Here is a 20,063-nt window from a genome sequence, read left to right on the forward strand (position 1 = left end):
AAGAACTGAGATTTGTGCTCTGACACCAATTCTGAGACTAATCTGCCTAGTGTTTGTATTGTCCTTTCCTTCACACTCTTCATCTGTGACCCAGCAATAATAATCATCATCATCTATTTATGCACAGCGATGTTATGTGGTAGCTAAAAACAGAAAACAGGAAAAAGTATTCAAAGACTTAAAAGAAAGACTGTTAGAAGCTTTGTTTGGCAGAATAAATCTGCCCTAGAGCACGAGCAGCGTGGTGACTTCAGGTTCTTCTGAGCCTCCTGACTACTGCCAGACAAGTCACATCCCTGCTTTGTGCCTGACTGTCCCCTCTTGTACGCTGGATGACTTCCTTCCTTTGAAAAGTGCTTTGAAATTTCTCCATAAAAGCTCTTATCCACTAAGGTTAATTAGCTGCCTTGTGGCTTGCATTGCTCTCTATCAGCAAGCCCTATCAGAGCTGGAACTTGAGAGCCTTGTGGTGATGTGTGGGTTCAGGTGTTCTCACAAATGCCTCTGGCAAGCCTTGAGACAGGGCTGTACGGCCGTGTGCTTGAGGGCTGTGCCTGACCTTCCTAACTTCCTCACTGGCTGCAGGCTTGCTAATTAGGATCCATACAGGACACCTGTAGGCCAGGTTCCTCATCCTCACATGGACTGCTGAAATCACAGGAGTAGGACTTTGCTTTCAAAGTTCCTGTTTTCTTGTCCGTTGTAATAGTATTTTCTCAGCAAATAGAACATATATCTAAAATCTTCCATCTACTTCTGCCTACGAACAGTTTTTCTGTTAAATTCATATTTAATGTAATGATGCATCAGGTCTCACCATGGTAACTGGCAGTTGTTGTCTTCAATAGTTACAAAACTTGCTAAGCAGGCAAAGCAGACTGACTACGTTAATGGTTAGGGAGATGTCCAGACCTATGTCATGAATGTTTGGCCGTGCATCTTGAAAAATTCCTGGATAGCAGCAGGTCCAGCACAGGCAGATAAACTCTACTGAACCACAGGGCATGCTTTTTCTTGATACTTACCTCTGGAAAAAACTCATCTAGCTGTGCTGTTATATGCCACAGTGGTGCTGAGCCTCTCCCTGCAATTCCACACATCCTTTCTGGGCCTTCTGATTTTCCTGCCCACGCTCACTTGTGAGTTACAAGGGGCTTTGTTACTCCCTTGCTGGTACTTAGCTTTGAATTTTCCTTTCTCGCTGCTGCAGACTGCAAAGCGTGTTTGGACTCGCTCAAGACTTAGATCTCTTCCCCACTTTGCCAGTTCCCCATGGCCTTCTAACGTGCAGTGACTGGATCAAAGATAGATGGATCTATTAACAAAGCAACTCCCGTGGAAAGAAAACTGAGAGTGCCATGGTTTCAGCAGCAGAAGTTCAGACTTCAATTTCTCCGATGCTGTTTCGTGGAGAAAGCTTTCTCAGAGTGTGATTCAGTGAAGGTGCTGTGTGATCAGGAATCTTTTCCTGTGGATTTTCTGAGAAATATCTCATCAGGGAACTTTAGAATGTTTAAGAAGTGAAGAACTACCCAGGACTGTAAGTCTCTGCCCATTGAGTGCTGCACACCATCTTCACTACACTTTTGAAGGAAGTTCTGCTGTAACATCATGCAGAATTTCCTGGTGGTTAGTCATCAGAGAGAAATTAGATGCACTCCATGTGTATGTACCTGGCTTCAATTTAAGGAAGTTGATACACACACCACTTAATACCCCTTGGCGGTCTCCTTTTACCCTCACAATCTGTCAGTGAGGGAAGGTGAGGGAGCTTGATCTAATTAGTGAAAATCTAGTTAGTGTTGTTTCAGCCACTCTGACTGCTGCTACATGGTCCCGTGGTACCCATTTTTATAAAACCACTTAAGCAAATTGCTTGTGGGTTAAAATGAAGAGGTTCATCAAACTGGAATTAGCAACTTGCCTACAAGGAGCTTGTTCATTTCATGTTGCTTATGTTGACAGTCACCAAAATCAAGCAGTATCAGTACCACGCTCTCAGTACCACGCTCTCTGAAGAAACTGTCCAGGAGGATGGGCATTCCTTTTAGGGGACTTGTGCCTATGATTTCTGCAAAGAAAAATCAGTCAGGCCACCAGCAGCCAAGCCCAAGGTTTTCGTGCTGTTCTGAGCTTCTGTGCCTTGCTGCGTGTCAGTACTCCAGGCACTGCAGGGAGGTGATGCAGCAGGCACACAGCAGGGATTTTAGCATTCTGATAATATTACGTGTGTGGGGAGAATGCAGTTAGGACCACATCAATACTGGGTGAAGTCCTTCTGTTTGATCATCTGTTGTTCAGTCACTGTGTTCCTAACAATCCCAGCAATACGTACAAATGGCCCTTCAACGAACAGCAAAATATTTATGTTCTTTATGAGTTGCCCTGCCTGATGAAAGAGGCTATTTAAACTCTCCCAGATGGAAAAATATTGGCTATTAAACGTTAGGAAAAAAAAAAAAAAAAAGGCTTTAAAAATAAAAAGAGAGGCTAAAATAATTAGTCCTTTCCATAATGTGATTTGTTGAGTTTCCTGGTTTTCAGAACAAGGACAGAAGTTACAAATTCCTGTAAAGCAGATGTGAAGAGAAAGGAATATAGTTGTGCTTTCAGCAGAAAGCTAAACTCAAAGTAATTCCTGGTCTGGAAGGAAGGACCTGCATGTTTGAGGTCGCAACCATGCCATTGCTTTTCAAGAGCACTTGTTACTACAGCAGCAGGAAGCAAGGAGGTTTGCTGTGAATAGTGTGCTTGGGATGATGAGAAAGAGATGCAATTATACTATCACCAAGCCTGTTCTTTGGGCATAGATAAAGGTAGATGCACGCAGATATTGGGAACTGTGAAATTGCTGCCAGAGAGCTCTCTATTCATTGCAGAGCATGGCTCTTGATTATTCTGTAACTCTTAAATACGACTTGGACCTGTGGAAGGCAGATACTAGGTAAGGCAAAAGCATAGTTGGCACAACTTGTACCCCAAACACACATGGAGGTGAAAGGTTGACTGTCAGGGGTTCAAATGGGGGCAAGTAAGAATGAGCCCTGTTCATGTGTAGGCATATGGTGAGCGTACGGTGCCCAAGGACATCTTTAGAGAAAACAGCTGTAACTGGAGGATCAGAAGGAGGATGAAGGTTTTCTCCTTCCAGGTTCTTCTCCAGTCTGGTGATATTCCTCAGTACTGAGTGTAAGGACACTGTCACTGCGACTTAAAAACTCAGAGAAAGCTTCTGCTGCTTAGCCCATTCACAAACAGAAGATGACTCATTTGACTTCCCACCAGCAATTTTCCATGCTTCTGAAGTTTCCTATCTTAGATAAGTTATGGAGCCCTGTTCCTACCAGAGTGACGACAGTTGCTACAGCATGCCTCAGAAAAGGGCAAACCACCATGGGAAGGGAGAAAAACACCTTTGAATCAGTACCAGAACTGGAAGATAAGTGGAATGACTCAAGGAACCACTCCTTCTCCCTTCACCAATGTGATTACTGCCAAGCAACCGAAATGCTTGATATTTAAATAAATTGTTTAGCACCTTGCTATAGGACACATGGCACGCAATTATCAAAGAAGCGAGGCTTCTGTGAGCACCAGGGAAGATAACCTCTCTTATTCCAATTGCCAGCTGTAGAACAGCAATAAAGTCAGTAGGTCTTATGGGCCCTTTTGGCAAGATATGAAGCTGATGCCCATCATAATTAGGAAATGAATTGAGAGGTACAGATTTGATTCACCTTAAAGATTGTTGATGTTGGAACTTTATCAGAGTTATCAGAGGATAGTAGTGATGGAAGATTTTATTCTTTTATCATGTCTTCTCTTCCCGTTCATCAAAGGGAAATGATTTCTTTCTGACCTGTATATGTCAGAGAATGATAAACTTGGGATAGATCACTTGGATTTGAGGGATTACAAACCCTCAAGGAAAACAGATATCTTCTCCAGCTTTCTTTTGTACTCGTGGATCCTTTTCACCCCTTTACTCCTTTAAATATCAAAGGATCTGTTTCCTAATTGATCAGCACTTCTTCATCCAAAGGATTGGATCCAGAGGACTGTGCTCAGAGATGCCATCTGGTAAAATAGCTAATTTCCCCAGAAAACATCCTAACAGAGCTAATTGTTAAAGCTGAACTAGGATTTTTGGAGTAAACTGAGTCACTGAAAGCAGAGACTTCTAGATGGATCTGACAGTTTATTAAAACTTTTCATAGGGAAAACTTGTGTGGGTTCAAACAGAACTTCTAGCGGGTGAGACACTCATTGTGAAGTAACCACAAGCTTCCTGGATAAAGAGAAGCTCACTGGGGTGTGGGAGAGCAAGTCACACCAAAGATTTGTTTACCTTCTATTCTGCATTCCAGCAAAAAACTCTTCTGAATATCAGCTGCAAGATGTGCTGGAGAAGGGTGTCCCTCAGCCTCTCCTGTGGGAACTGTCCTACTTTAATTATTTACACGAACAAGGAAATAACACATTCCAGGAGGGAAAGGGAACGGCCTAAATCAGAATGAATGTGCTTGTGGTTTTAGAAGCTCATTTTGAAGTGGTAGAATTTGTAGAAGTTTCCAGAGAGAAAGATGTTTGGGGGAACTGGAGGTGGTGTTCTTTAGCTGAAGTGGCCTTGGGAAATAGTCCTGGGGACTAGTGAAGTGAGCTTGGCCTATTAGTCTTCAACACAGGAGGGGAAGAGAATCTCCGAAGCATCTCAGCCTTGGAAAATTCTTTAGCATCCTAGGTGAGCCTGGCCCCTACTGGACGGGGATGGTGGACATAGTCAAATGCTTTGTAGCCAGAGTCAACAATTGTGGTTGGAACCTTCGTAGAAGGGAGTCATCTTTCTTTACTTCCCCGCTTGCCATAGGGCTGTGCTTGAAGTGCCATGAGATGGTAGCCAACACACCTTTTCTCCATGGCTGGTTACTTGTCCTTTCTTAGCCAAGGCAAAACTGGCAGCCTGTAACAGACTTGCACCAGAATTTTGCTTTCCTTAAAGCAGTTTGACTTTCACCAAATTTGCTGAGAAAGGCAGGTTTGCTGAGTCAAGGACCAAACGAGGGCAGCTTTTTAATCACAATGAATAATTCAGCCCTAAAGCTTTCCAGGTCCATCCCCAGACACACGTGAGCTCTTGTAATGTTATTAAAAACGAGGAAGCTTTCCTTAGCCTGAAAGCTCAGGGAGAAGGGATTAAACATCAGAGAAGGGAACTTCAGGAGGCATTTGTGTCATGGTTGAAAGCAACAAAAGCTTTTATAAACCAGTTTTCAGCAGATCCTGAGAAGCGAAGTGATACTCGTGTTTTCCTTAGTCAACAGTTGCTTTTCAGTTGCCTCTGTTAGGAGGAGGAGATGGGTGTTTTGTTGGACAAAAGTGTGTGTGCTAGTCTGTTACTGGCAGGGGACAGAGCACTCCAAACAGGCAGGAAAGAGGGACAGAAATGAACAAACAACCCAACTGAAAAGCAACCATGGGCTATGAAAGAACGTTAGGAAACCTTTGTTTCCTGGCACCTGAGCCAGTCTTCACCAAAGCTGATGGAAAGACATGCTTCATTCAAGTAGCCTTTGAATGTCGCTAGCTCTATGAGGAACAGGCCGTCTTGCTTTTCTGTTTCTTAAATACCGTTTACATCTAGAAGCAGCTTATTAATAAAGACATCCTGCACCCATAAATTATCCTCATGGTTTCAGATGGATGTCATTCCGCATGTAAGTATGCACAACTGTATACTGTTAGTAAACTGCTAAATGGTATCACAGATAGAGCTGATCTGTAGTGGCAAAATGAGATTTCTAAGCGTGGTTTGTGTATTAGTTGAACTTTGTGAAGTACTTGGGGAATTCTTGGAATGAAGGCTAATATAAAAGTATACATTTCTTCTTCTATTGTTACCCTTCCTAGCCTTGCTACCCCGAAAGGGTATTCCAGCCCAACAAAAAGGGTTAATGAAATAAATCCTACATGCATCTTCCAGGTCTCTCAGTCCATCCTCTTTTTGCTGTCTACCTACTTGTGCAGGGAATGGCATGAGGTGGCAAATAATTGGAAAAAGAAATCAACCCCTCCAAAATAGCTTTCTTAGCACATCATTCCAATTGTTTGAAAATGGTCTGATTTTGCCAATTGTGCCTCTGCAGTTATTTCAGGTTTTCCCTTTTTTTCTGGTAGATTGATCACTTCAGATTAAATGTGAAGATATTTTAAGAGTAGAGAGAAAAAAAAAAACAACAATGAAACAGAAAAACAAAACAACCAACATTTTAAGCTTCCTGGAACTGTTGTAAGTGTGTGTGTGGGGGGGGGGGCTGCACCATCTATTTTGCTTTATTTGCTTTATTTTTGCAATTGTCTTTCCAAACCGAATGGCCTGTGGCCTACCCTGTTATAAATAAACGTAATAGCTTGGAGCCAAGTTAGTTCATACTCTCTGGGGAGTTCTTCTCTAGACACACCATCGTGAACCCTTTGAGGCTGTGTACACAAATGCTGAGGACATGCCTCCTTTATACAAATGAAGATGGCAAGGAAAAACCCCGTCCTTTTCACCAATGCCTGTTGATAAATGAAAAGTGTCAGAAGTGTAAATGAACTAAGCATGTTGATAGGCTTTTGAGACTGGAAGCTTTTGCTTAGGAGTCCTGCCAGACAAAGTCTTTCCCTGTTCCCATGGGTTCCTGTATTCTCTCTTCTCATCGTCTCTCCATCCTCAGTAACCTGCTGCTTACCGAAGTTAGGAAAGAAGGCTTCAGACTGAGACTGAAACACAGGATTTTCTTGACTAGCTATTCAGGGAAAAAGGATGCTGCTCATGTCCATCACTCTGTGGATGTGGGTTGGCCTGGTCGTGTTCAGGACAGCCATAACATTTGTGATTATATATATGTGTGTGTGTATTATATTGTAACATATGGATGATCATACTGGGTAACAGCTGTTCTCAGCCACTGGTCTTGAAGCTGCACCTGCTAGGAAAAGAGAGTTCTTTTCCATGCCATCATGATAATAGAAATGAATCACAGTTGTTTGCAGTGTTTTAAATATCAGTTACAAGCCCAGACTTAATTACACTCAGCGCTGCTGAAATGGTCATCTGTTAGGAGGCTGCTTGCTGCCTACCTTGTCATCCTGCTGCCTGTACTTAGAAGTGCTGGCTACAAGCACTTTCATGCCCAGAGGCATTTGGCCATGCTGCAGCGTTGGTACATAGCAAATCAGTGATGCCACTCATAATTCTGCCCTGAATGTGGTCCGTCAGATGTCACGTAGTCACATTGGCAGGGCAGAGCTAGAGGTATGTTCCCTGCTGAGACATGCAGACTTCCTCAGCTCTTTGAGCACTGGGCAAAGGTGTGCTCCTGCATTGGGTTTGTGGTTTATTCTGTATGTCTCCAAGTACTAATTTGATTGCATTGCCATGTTTTTCTTTTTACACCTGCTTCTGGCAGCTCTAGTGCAGCCTGCAAGCTTTGCCTGGGCAGGTGTGCTGGTTTGCATCTAATGGCCTTATTCTGAAATTCAGATAAGCGTCATCTACGCTGTGTTGTCTGGGTCTTACAGGAGCAAACACTGGAAAGATTCCCCTTGGACTCTGAAGGCTTTGCCCCTGAAGTGCTGTGGGATGTGTTGGACTCCTCAGGCAGCAGTAAGCCCCTTTGCATTCTCTGTGATGTGCCAAGGGAACCCTGCACAGCAGCTCTGTGGATACGTGCCCTGTGTGGCCGCCACCTCGTTCAAAGCAGGGCAGCTGAGGGGAAGTAGCCGTGGGTGGCTGAGCAGATGTTCAGGGCTGAACTCTCAGAGCCTCAGCACCATAAGAACTGAAGTAATTAGCACGCATTGCTTGAGGAATGTAACGCTGCCTCTGCACAGCTTCATTTTCATGGACCAGAGGATTACACGGTGCCTCTGGAAGGGCTCACTTAAAAAAGCCAAACATATACCTAAGAGTGGTGACTTAAATTGCTGTGCGTGGCCTGAATTGCCCCAATTTGCACCATCCAGCACAGCGCTGAACTTACTGCATTTGAGTGTTTTCTTTTAGGATGTGCAACTAAACAGCCCTTCCCCTCTTTTGGAAGGGGCTCGGTCCATTAAGCTACCTCAGATTACATCTAGTATATTTTAATAGCGTTCACAGAACGCGGCACATACCTTATCCCTGTCTCAAAAGAGAAGAAAGAGGAGGATAGCAGCAGGCTGATTGCATTGTTCTCTGTAAGGCAGAAGACTCAGCTTCTTCCATAGCAGGACGGCATACAAACCCACGTTTCCCAGCTGTTAGGCTCCTCTCCTGCTCAAGGTAAAGCTTTACACAGAACTGTAAGGTCTTGCTGAGAAATAAATCCTCGCTCTTACGGCACTTAAGGGAGGGAAGAGTCATGAGTTGCAGTCCTTATACCCTAGGGCTGTTTATATATTTTAACCAGGGTCTGTTTACTGCCAAATGGCATGGCTAAAGATGCTCAGAGGCTCTTTTTACATCCTAAACGAGCTGCTTCTTGATGAGTTGAAATCCCGGTGTGGATTTGACAGCCGTGCAGAAACAGCACCCGAACTGCCGGGTCCCGTTTCTCCCTCACATTTGGCTTCAGCCACGGATGTCTGAACTGCTGCTTCCCTTTGACCCAGCTGCATCTGCAGAGTCCCCTGCAGCTCCTGTGCAGCCCCCGGGAGCCCGGGCTGACTGTCACAAGGTGCCGCTCAGTGGAAGCTGCGAGTACATGCAGCCTGCGCGGGGGCTTCTGCAGGAGGTAGGTGGGCACCGGTCTGGGCCAGCAAGCAGAAGCTGCACCCGCTGTCCCAGGGGCTGCGTTTCAGGCTGTGGCAGTGGCTGGCTGTCTCTGTGGGGTGGGTGGAATAACTCACGCCTTCAGGCACCTCACAGAGCAAGAAAGATGAGGAAGAGCTGTGCTCAGCAATGACAGCCAGACAGTATTCACAGGAGGTCTGCAGAGCTCTGCTTAGCCTGAATGGCCTGAGGTTTGCTGCTCATAGTCCAGCCTCTCCTGTACTATGCAGGGTTGCCCATCCCAAGCACTTCTATGCCTCAGATAAGCTACAGCTAACCCCTGAGCTACCTTTCAGGCTTGCATCTCACATAGGCTTAGCCCTTCTGTGGCCCTAGGTGTTTCTTTAAAGTTTCTTCTCCAGTCAGCTGCACACCAAGAGGCTCAGCTGTGCTTTTTTCAGGTGTCACACTCAGGCTCTGCTGCAGCTGTGGTAGTTTTCTGGTCCCTGGGTATTTCCAAAAGGGATGGTAGCAGGACAATTTGATAGGATGGCCAGGACCAGTGATTTCAGACCCATAGCGGCTTATATGCTAAGTTTGACACAACAGCTACATGACCCATCACAGGAAAATTTACCCCTCTCAAAAAAAGAAAAAATAACCTGGTTGTCAGGCAAGAAAAAACTCTTAAATGCCCAATTTCTGAGAACCTTAAAAAAATTCTTCTTGTGGAAACAGTGTATGGTACCAGGGTTCTGTAAGTTTAAGTTTATTGTTCCAATGTGTGGTTTTCAGTTGAGATATGCCTTAAAGAGCTGCAGTAAGGTTTCTGTGGATTCATACACGGCTGAAAAACACCCACTTCATCTTGCTTGTGTTGTTTTATTTAAGTTTTGTTGGCTCAATCCCATCACAGTCAGGCTTACTTGATGCTTCTCCATGAGCCAAGTACTGCTGGATGATGTAGCATGACACACTCTATGGCAAGGAGCTGAAAACAGAGGAGAAGGTTACAGTGTTAGTGGAATTCCCTGCAGTTGCCCTTTTGCTCCCGTGGAGCATTGTGTTTTGCTGTAGAATAGTAACGAGGCTTTGCTGATGAGAGACAAGGGCAAACACATCTGAGGAAAGGGAAACCGCTTTGACTCTATCATTATCCTTAAGCTTCACAAACAGCCCTTTGCTGATCGATGTCATGATGCCCACACATCTCTCAGTTCTTTTTATGGCTCCTCCTGGCCTCACTGATTCATTCTGGGTGAAGAAGCTCCCATAAACAAACAGCAAACGTTTCAGCATCGCTTCCACATTTGGAAGTGCTATTTCATTTGCTTGGGAATCTGCTTAGAAAAGAAAGACAAATTTTAAAGCTGTATTTCCATTTCAAGCAGTCTTACCTTGTTCTGTTCTATTGCTTCTACTAATTTTCTGAAGAATCATACCCTGTTTTTGTTTTCCTATTAATATCTGGGGGGGAGAAATCTTTAGGAAGACCTATGGTTGCTTGAGAACTGAATTCACATGTATGCATGCATCACAAGGAGCCTGAACTGAGTCACTTTCTACACTGGCAATATGTTGCCTGAGTTCCTGGGCAGGAAGAAAGAGAAATGCTACAAAATCTAGAGGCAATTCTGCTGCATTTGTTGGTTTTGGCTCAAGTTCAATGTTCGAGTAGAAGATATTGAATACAGTTTTAAAAATTCAGCAGTATTCTTATGAAAATGATCAGAGGCGTCTGATGAGAAAATCAAATAGATCAGCAGATTTTCTTTGAATGAGTCTTAAATGCAGGTAGAGAGTGTCTGTGCTTATTGATTCAGGCAGTAGTTCTAGCAATGGAAACCGGATGGGGATAAAGAATTGCCACTGAAGGAACTGTCCACAGATTAAAAATATCAAAAACACAGATTCATATGGCTGTGTCTGAGGTTAAGTAAAATGCAGCACCATTAAGAACGGAATTAGAAGTCCTTGATTACCCTTGTAATTTAGTGTATTGAGTAAAGAACAGGACTCTGTACCTGAAAATAATTTAAGAAGCCAAATGGTTCTGTTTGTTCTCTGATGCCTAATGATAACGGCTTCAGTTTCACACATTGATTTTTAAACAATGCATGTCAGAATAAAGTTAGTTCCATAGTCAAATTAGCATGGTCTCGGGTTTGCTGCCATCTCCACGCCTTATTGGAAATTCCATGCTGTCGGAGTAAGCTAATTTCCTTACACTCAAGGTGACTGCTGGACTGGAGCTTAGATTTTTCTGGCCAGACCAAAGTGCACGTGAAGGACCAGCTGGCCATCAGTCCTAAGACCTGTCCAGCAGTCCTAAGGCCTGTCCTCTTTGCGACTGCTCCAGTGCTGCTCGCTGAAAAATCCCTTGAAACCTCTAAGCATTCCTGCATTTCCACTGTCAATAACAGACATCTCGCCAAATAAGCTCCTTAGTGGATTAGAGACAAACAACCTCTTAGTTTTTGCACTAATTGGTATTAAATTAAGTGTAGTTTTAGACAGGAAGAAGGTGGGAGAGAAATGAAAGGAGCTTAGTATTGGCAGAAGGTGCAGCGTGGACAGCCCTGGAAGCACTAATCCACGTGAAGTACAGAACGAGGTCTGTGGGGTGGCATTTCCTCAAAATCTGCCTTGGAGACAGTGCTGGGTGGGAAGGAGAATTCAGGTAGTATGACCTGCCACAGACCTCAGGCTCTAGCATACTGGTGTAGGGCAGCACAGGCAGTGTATTTACCAAGGACAGATCCTTGAGGCTGGTAAGTTCCAGGTGCCTCTTCTGAGTCTGCTTTGGAAGATGGTAAAATGCAAAGGGAAATTTTCCTTATGTGGCCTAAGCCAGATAGAGCTACTAAAATCTGGCAGCTGTATGTATGCATGGTCAAACGCTGCAGAAGGAAGGGTCTGCAGTATGCAGCAAGGTGTTTCATTGTGCTGAATATGATACGACTTAGAAAAAGTGCCTGTGCTAGCAGAGTGTAACCCAAATTGGGGCCAGCAGCATGTGTGATGAAACACAGACCTGGTGAGAAGTTAGTATTTTTACATTTGCACATCTCTTCCCTGCATTTAGGAAATGCTACGCAAGGAGAAATCAAAGTGTGATGTGACAGTAGGAAAAGGACCCTGAGGTATTGTAACTTGACTGACCCGGTGTGTCGGCACAAGGAAGAAAAGTGAGCAGGAAGAGCAGCTTCTCAGGCATCTCCGGAGATCTGCCTAGTCAGGCTCAGCTTCTCAGTTCTTAGAGTCTGCCCAGCAACAGCTTAAATCTTTTCCCAAATTTTTTGAACAATTCTGAAGATGAGTGTCATTGTCTTGACGGAGGGGCAGCAGCAAGCCTGTCCCTTAACCCATGGACTGCCTGGAGAATGGTCTGGCCGAAGATGTTGAGGGCCATGAGCTGTTTTCCCCAGTCACTGCTCAGATGCTGACACGGGCTATGGCTGGCAGGGCTGTGTGTGTGTTGAGAAGTCGCTGTGTGCTGTCGTTTGCAATTAGAGCTGGTTTTGGCTGTAGAGGATGCTCCCTGAATTCAAACAGGTCTCTTCAGAGCAGTGGGGAGCACACCAGCTGAGGTGACGGAGCAGATGGAGGTGATGCTACCACTACACATGTGTTTGGGTACTATTAACCATGCTCTTGTTTGGTTTGCTCCACAGATCCTGTGCGGGAAGGAGATCCCCCGCTGGGTGAACCGCCTGGCCTACTTCAGCTCCTGCATCCCCTTCCTCCAGAGCTGCCTCCCGAAGGAGTGGCTGACGCCGGCAGCCCTGCAGAGCCACATCAGCCTCGGGCTCCACAAGGAGGAGCAGGGGGACACAACGGATGAGGAGTCCCCCTCCACCTCCGCCACCCCCTCAGCCTCAGGCACCTCGCGAACCTGTAGACATACCCGGGTCTAAGCTGTGCCCAGTATGCTCTCTAATAACGTTCTCCTCTCTCGTGTACTATTTCTTCCTCGCTCACCCTTTCACACACCTTGGTTTCTCTGTTTTCTTCACCTGACAACGCAGGGGAAGGAAGACCCCTACTGAGGAGGAGAAGCTTCAGACCCTTTTCAGAGGGCTGCCACGACAGTTGCTTGCCAAAACGATTGTGAACTCCAACGCTGAGCTGAGGGGTGTGGCAACTAAGCTGGATTCTCCTCCTGGGATCCTCATGCTCCTCGATCCATGGAGAACTGCTGACTCTCTCAGGCATGAGAGCATACATAGGGACGGGGGGCACCATACTGTGACGTTCCTCCTCTGGAGCAGTTTTATCTTTTTATCTCTTCCCCCACCCACTTAAGCCCAGCAGCCTCCACTCTATTTTGGCTGGGGTTGCCATTCCCAAATGGCAAATCTCCTGCCCACACCCAGTGAAGGAGGCAGAGCCAGAACTCAACCTCATCTCTTAGACCAGCAACAAGCTCCACTCAGCCCCATCCCTTTTGTAATTATCAGGTTTCTAACTCACGTGAAGGACAAATGAAAGGTGCTGCTGTTCTACAAACACCAGTTTTCAGTACTCAAGTTTAAGAGCTTGAATGACAGTCCTGCTCTTGAAAATAATAACAAAGAGAACCTAGAAAATGAATGTGTTACCATGGCTTTTCTTTGGGGTCAAAAAAAAAAGGATGGGGCTAGTGCATAAAGGCAGCTGCTAAGTAGGTGCGGAGATGACTGTTGTCCATATTGGTGCTTTTTGGCACAGACCCCTCTCAGTTCCCCTATTTCTAGGCAGTGTTCCTGGTTTCCTCTTTTCCCCAGGCTGGCAAATCTGTCTCCTAGCTGATGGTTGCTGGCTGTCTTTGGGGGAAATGGCCTTCTGGAGCAGTAAGGTGAGGAGAAGGAATCTGCTGGGAAGACCAGTACTTCCTTCAGCTTGTTCTGCACTCACGAGACCTAAAAGGTGTCTCCCGAGCCACCCTTCCCCAGCCTATTTTAAAGCCAACCCAAGAAGGTAACAAATAAGTGGCGAACCCAAAGAACGTCACCACGTTTCCTTCTCCTCCCTTTCTGGAGGTGGAGGGGAAACCTAGGGCCACATCAGGAAAGCATGGATGACCCTTCCCATGCATGGGCCACCATGGTGCCTTCTGTTGTGTGCACTATTTCAATGGCATGAAAAATGGGCAGAGCTGGCTCACTGGTCTCTCCAGGCCGGCTCTTAACAAAAATCTGGTCTTTGGATGTTTTTCTGCTCATTCTGGTGGCTGATAAGAAAGCTGAGGAGGGAGGAAAGGACACATTCGCCAACGCTTACACTCAGTTACCTCACTAGGAGTTCTATTCAGATGATGTGGGAGAGCATCAAAGGGGAAATCCACACCCCACTTTCTCCCTTTTACCTCCTCTTGGCCACACAAGGGAGGATGAAAAAGGAACAGGCCCAGTGCTGACAGAAGGTATCTGTTTTAGAAGTGCTGTTCTCAGCAGCTGCTACCAAGTCAGGACTTCCTCCCTCCATCCAGAAAAACTACAAGCGCTGAAGATGGGTTGTCTCCTTTCATTGGTTGCTGTCAGACCAAGAGTGTGCTAAGTCCAACTGTTTCTTTAGCTCAGGTATACAGAAGCGTGTGCTTTCATGGCTGGCTATGCTGTGCATTGTGTCTGCACAGGCAGTGCTTAGTGGCTTGTTACATGTGCACACTCTTCATGAAGAAAGGCTTTAGTGAGATGTATCATATGGAAATACAACACACAGGTTGGTCTCACTCCACTGCTGCCTGGAGTGATGTGTGTGTGTTTGGGCAACAAACCTTTTACAACACACTTCTCATTTTTATCCTCTGAACAAATTGCTGCAAGTTCTGTACTGAACTAAAGTCATGTTCTTTACTAACCTTGGCTACCCACAGCCAATACTGCATTGTGAGCAATTCTGCAGCTCCTGGTATCCAATCCAGCACCAGTCTTGATTACCCTGGCTTGTCCAGGGATGTTTAATAAGATTTCTATCCTGTTCTCCATCCTGCTGCCCAGAAACATTACACAATGTACTGTTGTGTACTCCCTTCCCCTGCAGTCCTGGTCACTGTAGCCTGAACCAGCAGCGCAAGCTCCATTTGTCTGAAGTTCCCAGGGTGCCTGCCAATAGCCAGCAGCACAATACGTGCAGGGAATTTTCACATCTCTTTTTAAAGTCCTTCTCTGGAGGAAAGTGAGAAAAGGCTTTCCCAGAGCTTCCATGCAGGGCAGGGAAACTGCAGTCAGATGCGCCTTGTTCCTGACGTGGCAAAAGCCAGCCAGCCAGCCCTTGGGTTTCCATTCAGCACCTGAGCGCCATGTAAAACCTCATGCACACACCTAGGAGAGAGCTATGGCCCCAGCAGCACGTTTCATGTGGAAAACCCTCTCACAGTAGTTCACAAAGTAAAATGTTTAACTGGCTGTATTGTAACACAGACAAGAAGGGTGCACTCAACCTTCTTGGGGGGGACATGACTACATGACTATGTGCTTGAAGTATTGGGAGTAACGCTTGGGAAGAGCTGTCAGTGTCACAAAAAACAGATGTTTGTTTACCTACTTTTATGTTTGTCAGTCTGTTTATGGCAGTCGGGGTCATAACAAGGAGGCATGAAACCTCTGTCATAAGTCAAAACCAGAATATATTTCAGTCTTCAAAAAAGGTTTCTCCCCACCCCTCTCTGTTCAAGGTGATTGACCAACAATGTCAAGAACAAAGGGACACTGTGGAAATAAAATATATATTGGTGATAGCTTTATCTCTGTAATTTAACAGCATTTTAGATTATTAAAAATGAAAACATTTTTAAGTCTAATTTACTGCTCATCTCTAGCACAGCATGTTCGGTTTAAGCACTTGTTTTATCCTTCTAACAAAGAATTATTGCTATTATTTTGTAATTATTATAACATTTGCATTTAGTTTCTTATTTACTTTCTCTGACTGTTTTAGATTATAACACCATGGAAAAAATTTAGCTACCAGCAATTATCAGTGAAAACAAAGAGCAGCTTATGAGTCTTGACAAGAGCACCCAATGGCACCAGCACAGACTCTTAACCCTTCTACTTACTGCCAGGACTTTTTGTGCCCTTGTTGAAGCTGGAATGGGAGGGCACCAACGCTGTACATGGGCATCAGCAGCTAAGGGTTACTTCTCTAGCAGGGAGCTAATAGTCCTCAGGTGAGACAGTAACAATGAAGGTAAGGTTAGTCTAATTCAAGTTACAGGACAAACTGTTTTTATGGAAAGTTACAGTGAGGCAAATGAGGTAAGTAGTAACCGTTCTTCTCAGCACTTCTGTATCTGCAATAGCAATTCTCTTAATTTCAGATTATTCCCGGTGCTGATAGGAGTGCTCTGTGATGACTTCATCTCAGACTGAACGCAGCCCAGAGATGAACACAGGCCTGTTCTTTTGCTCTCTTCACTTCCAGACAAAAGTCAGCATTTCTGGAATTCAGGTGTTTGCGGGGATAGTGGAAGACATTAAATTGTTACCAGGAATGAATGACTGCTGGTTCTAAACCGCAGCAGATGATCCATTAATGCTGCTGTAGCCAGCTTTGTTTTGATCGGATTTAATAGTTTCTGGGAGTGCAACATGATTGGGATAAGGGATAACAGTGGAGGAAAATTGGCAGTATGATCATGGTAGTTTTATCTCCTTGGGAAACAAAATGAAAGACACAGCTAACTGCCAGACCCTGAGGACTGCCTAATCAATGAGATTTGATGGAAAGTTCAAAATCGTACAAGAAAGCCCTCACGAAAGAAGATGTGTATTCACCTACAGAACCTATTGGGGTTTGCACATTTTCCTTAACAGCACTGAGCTGACTTGTGTTTTGTTGTAAGTATAGCTTCAGCTGCCTATGTACTGGTCATCCACTGAGCGAATATTTTTATATTTCTCACTGGGGAGGGTAGAAGCTGTATAAGTTTAAATTCAGTGGTGCCCTCAGCCTTACCACTCTGAATGGCAATGTTTCCGGCAGCCCTGCTTTCCCTGGTAAGCTATGGAAGCTCCTTGTCTCTCCACGCCACCTGCTTTCCTGAAATGCCCCTGGTCTCGGCTCTGCAGGCTGCCTTTAGAGATGGCAGTAAAACCCCACGTGTGCTGAGATTCAGTGAACTAGTCATTCCTTTCTGCTAGTCATCATTTAATCATCATTCTGCAAAGTGGCATGTTTTGAGGTCCACTTAGCCCAGGCCAAGCCCTTTTCCAAATGTCCCTCAGAAACCCACAAGGAAGTGCAGTACACAGAAAAACGCCGAGAATTTGAATCAAATCCCCTTCCTGAAGCTCTTTTTCACACGTTCAACACCAGGGTGTGCTCAGCAGGGACTGTGACCCTTACAAATCTTTATTGGTGAATACAAAGCGTGTACACAAGCAGTGCTAGATCTTCCGCAGCGCAGTACCTACGGCTCAGCAGGTGCCAAAAGGCTGTCCTCACCCAGCTGGCAGGGGACTGCTGCTCTCTTCCCTGCTGGGAACGCCGTAGCAGCTATTGATTTTCACATGGATTTTTCTTTGTTACAGACACACGAGCCTTTGTTCCTTCCCCAACTATTCGCTGCAGGCCTTTCCTCTGCCTACTGGGGCAGATTTGGCTGCAGAAACACGTTCTTGCTTTCACCTCTGGGTGTCGCGAAGGGAACTTCTCCCTGGGGACATCCAGCCACCAACCACCTGGCCACACGCTAGCTGCTCACCCGCCTCGGGGTTGCCTGAGAGCCTTTTTCTCTGTAGTTTTGTGTTGTTTACTCATTTCTGCGACTTCAAAGGTGTCTTTAGCGAGAACTAACTCCTGTACCACACACCTAAAGGGAATTTTATTTCAGCAGGGTAATTCAGGGCCAGGCTCTGGTTTGTGGATGGCGCTTTCACCCCCCCCCTAAGGACTATGCTGCAGCGAGTAACTTTGACCGTGCCCAGCCCTGGAAGAGAGCCCGACCTGCCCCTCCTGCACACACTTTCCCTCAGACAAGGGATTCACAGGGACGGGCACGGCGGCAGGGGCGCGGCGCCGCCATTTGCAGCCTCCCCGCGGAACGCCGCGACCGTGGCCGCGTTGCGCCGCCGGAGGGAGCGGCTGTGGCGGCCCGGAACCGCCGGGCACCGAGGGGAGGAGGGAGGAAAACGCTGCCGGGGCCATGGAGCGGCTCCGGCGGCTGTGGAGGGGCCGCACCATGACCTACGGCGTCCCCCTCTTGGTGAGCGGGGCGGGGGGCGGCCCGAGGGGCCGGGGGGTGAGGGCAGGGAGGCGGGCGCTGGGTGCCCCGGGGGCAGCCTCACGATCGTTTCCGTGTATGGGGTGCTTAAAGGGTAAGTGGCTTTCAAGGCGGATGAAGAGTAGGGTAAAGGGTGATTTTAATATATTTTATAGTGTTTTTGGGTAAATGAACGAGATTCTCCTTAAATCTCGCGCAGCGCACGTCTGAAGAATGGGGTGGTCCGGAGAAAGGTGGCGGCGCTTCTTTAAAGTTAAAAGGATTAAAAGGTTTCAGGCTGTTTATTTCAGTGATACAAGTATGCTATTCAGAGGTGTCAGGATAAGAGCTTTAAGTGGAAATGCTCACGAAATAGAACGCACTCAAGTAACATTTCTCAAAACGATGATAAAGACCCTTGGGCAAAGTGAAAACAGGTCAAAAAAAACACCAAACAAAACAACAAGCTAATGTGATAATGACAGAGCTGCATGAACCGTTTGCACCAGACAGTCCTGTCCCTGGTACTGCAAACAAAAGTTGGCACTACTTTTTATTCAAAAGATACAGCAGTAAAGCTGTCCAGCCACCCCGCTGCATGCACCTGTGCCCGGAGGGCTGGCCGGTGCTCAGACTGAAATTAGTGCCCTCACGTTGGGACATTCGGATACTATTCTTGAGTTTAAAAACACCTTTCTGAGGTGTTTCAGGTTGGGTGTATTTTTAGGTCACAGTGCTATTGTTTACCTGATTATTAAGGTCTCTCATTTTTGTAAGGTTTGCTACTTTCAGAATAAAGAGAACTCAGCGTAATATTCTGCAGCTCAATTTTAACTCCATAAAAAGTTTGTGAATAATACTAAATGATTAAATCACAGATACTTAGTAGTGGTACACTGGTGGAGAAAAATGTCACTGTAACTTTTCAATAACAAATATGTCTGGTTTGGTAGGTTAACTGGTGCAGTGAGTGAGGAGATGCAACTGATGTGCAAGATCTTGACTTTGATAAAACTTTCAACAAGTATGGCAAAGACATGCTTGTTATCATCTGTGTTCTCAAAGGATTGAAAAAGAAAACACAACATAGTTATTAGTTCTTTTCCGACGTGGGAAGGTATCTTGGGTGGGGTGGGTCCTGCAGGACAAATATACGTTGTGGAAAAAACAAATCTTATTATAAGACACAGAAATAAGTGTAAAGTAAAACACTTGTTTAAAACAAACAAACAAACAAACATGGAGAAGAGCTTTAAGAACCACCTGTCAGCAACGTCATGTTTTCAGTTCTGCCCCAGCACTGGAGCTAGGGCTTCAGTTTCCTGGGCCAGGGCAGACCTCTGGTTGCCCTTCTGGGCCTTCTCGTGTTGTTGTGTGGTTTGCCATCAGTCATAGCAGACATTTTAGAGACCTTTTTTTTTTTTTTTGTGTGTGTGTCCTGTTTAATTTCATTCCGCTTTCCTTACCACAGCGATCTTTCCCCCAGAAACAATATAATATTGAGAAATACTCTGTCATATCTACTTCCAGGGTTTCATATCTCCATGCCTTAAAATTAGTCTCCCCTGTGAATATTTCAGTATGTTTCTGTGTTGTTGCCCAAAGGCTTCCCAAGGAGTAAGAGAAAGGAAAACTTGTGCAGTTTTTTTCAGTTCCTCAGCTATCTATTGACCTCTGAAGGCATCTCTGAAGCTGAGCAGAATATTCCTAAAAGATCAGTGATAGCAGTAAAGGTGCTGAATTTGTGCACAGTCAGAGAAGGAGTGTGCCTTGGTAACCCTTTAAATTCTGCTGAAGTTGTTGATAGTACTGAAATGAAAGTTCTCTGTTAGATTCTTGCATCATGTACATAATTTTTCTCTATACAAAGATGAGACTTTATTCTTCAGTACTGCTGAGGGACATGAGCCCACTGCTGGACTTTTCATCAATACTATGTTGGCTTTTTTAAAATTCAAATCAATTTCGTATCTTCCTTTCTTGTAATGCATATTTGAATGAGAAGTCCCTTCACTACTCTTTAAAAAGGATCCAAGGTTGAAGAGATCATAATTCAAAAACAGATGAGGGTCTCACTATATACACACATGCTCTAAAAATATTTCTTCCTTTTTAGTGTAAGTTATCTTGACCCTTTTTTTG

General features: G+C 45.3%; 2 protein-coding genes across 11 annotated transcripts in view; both read left to right on the plus strand.

Annotated features, from left to right (window-relative positions):
* Positions 1 to 15,507, plus strand: part of LOC137857505 (deubiquitinase DESI2-like) — a 53,571-nt gene extending 38,064 nt beyond the window's left edge. For all 5 annotated transcript variants that reach the window (XM_068684118.1, XM_068684119.1, XM_068684121.1 and 2 more), the window contains one exon: positions 12,409 to 15,507. In XM_068684118.1, the coding sequence (XP_068540219.1) occupies positions 12,409 to 12,651 (243 nt within the window). In that variant the 3' untranslated portion in view covers positions 12,652 to 15,507. The remainder of the gene's footprint in view (positions 1 to 12,408) is intronic.
* Positions 15,508 to 15,633: 126 nt separating this feature from the next.
* The window catches only part of COX16 (cytochrome c oxidase assembly factor COX16), a 43,801-nt gene continuing 39,371 nt past the window's right edge, over positions 15,634 to 20,063 (plus strand). For 2 of the 6 annotated variants that reach the window (XM_068684128.1, XM_068684130.1), the window contains exon 1: positions 15,634 to 17,924. Coding sequence is in view for 5 of the 6 variants with exons in the window: in XM_068684130.1 (XP_068540231.1) it covers positions 17,865 to 17,924 (60 nt within the window). In the remaining variant the exon portion in view is untranslated. The remainder of the gene's footprint in view (positions 17,925 to 20,063) is intronic. The other 4 variants (XM_068684125.1, XM_068684127.1, XM_068684126.1 and 1 more) reach the window with 4 other exon arrangements.

This window comes from Anas acuta, chromosome 5, assembly GCF_963932015.1.
Source record: "Anas acuta chromosome 5, bAnaAcu1.1, whole genome shotgun sequence".
Classification (NCBI taxonomy): Eukaryota; Metazoa; Chordata; class Aves; order Anseriformes; family Anatidae; genus Anas; species Anas acuta.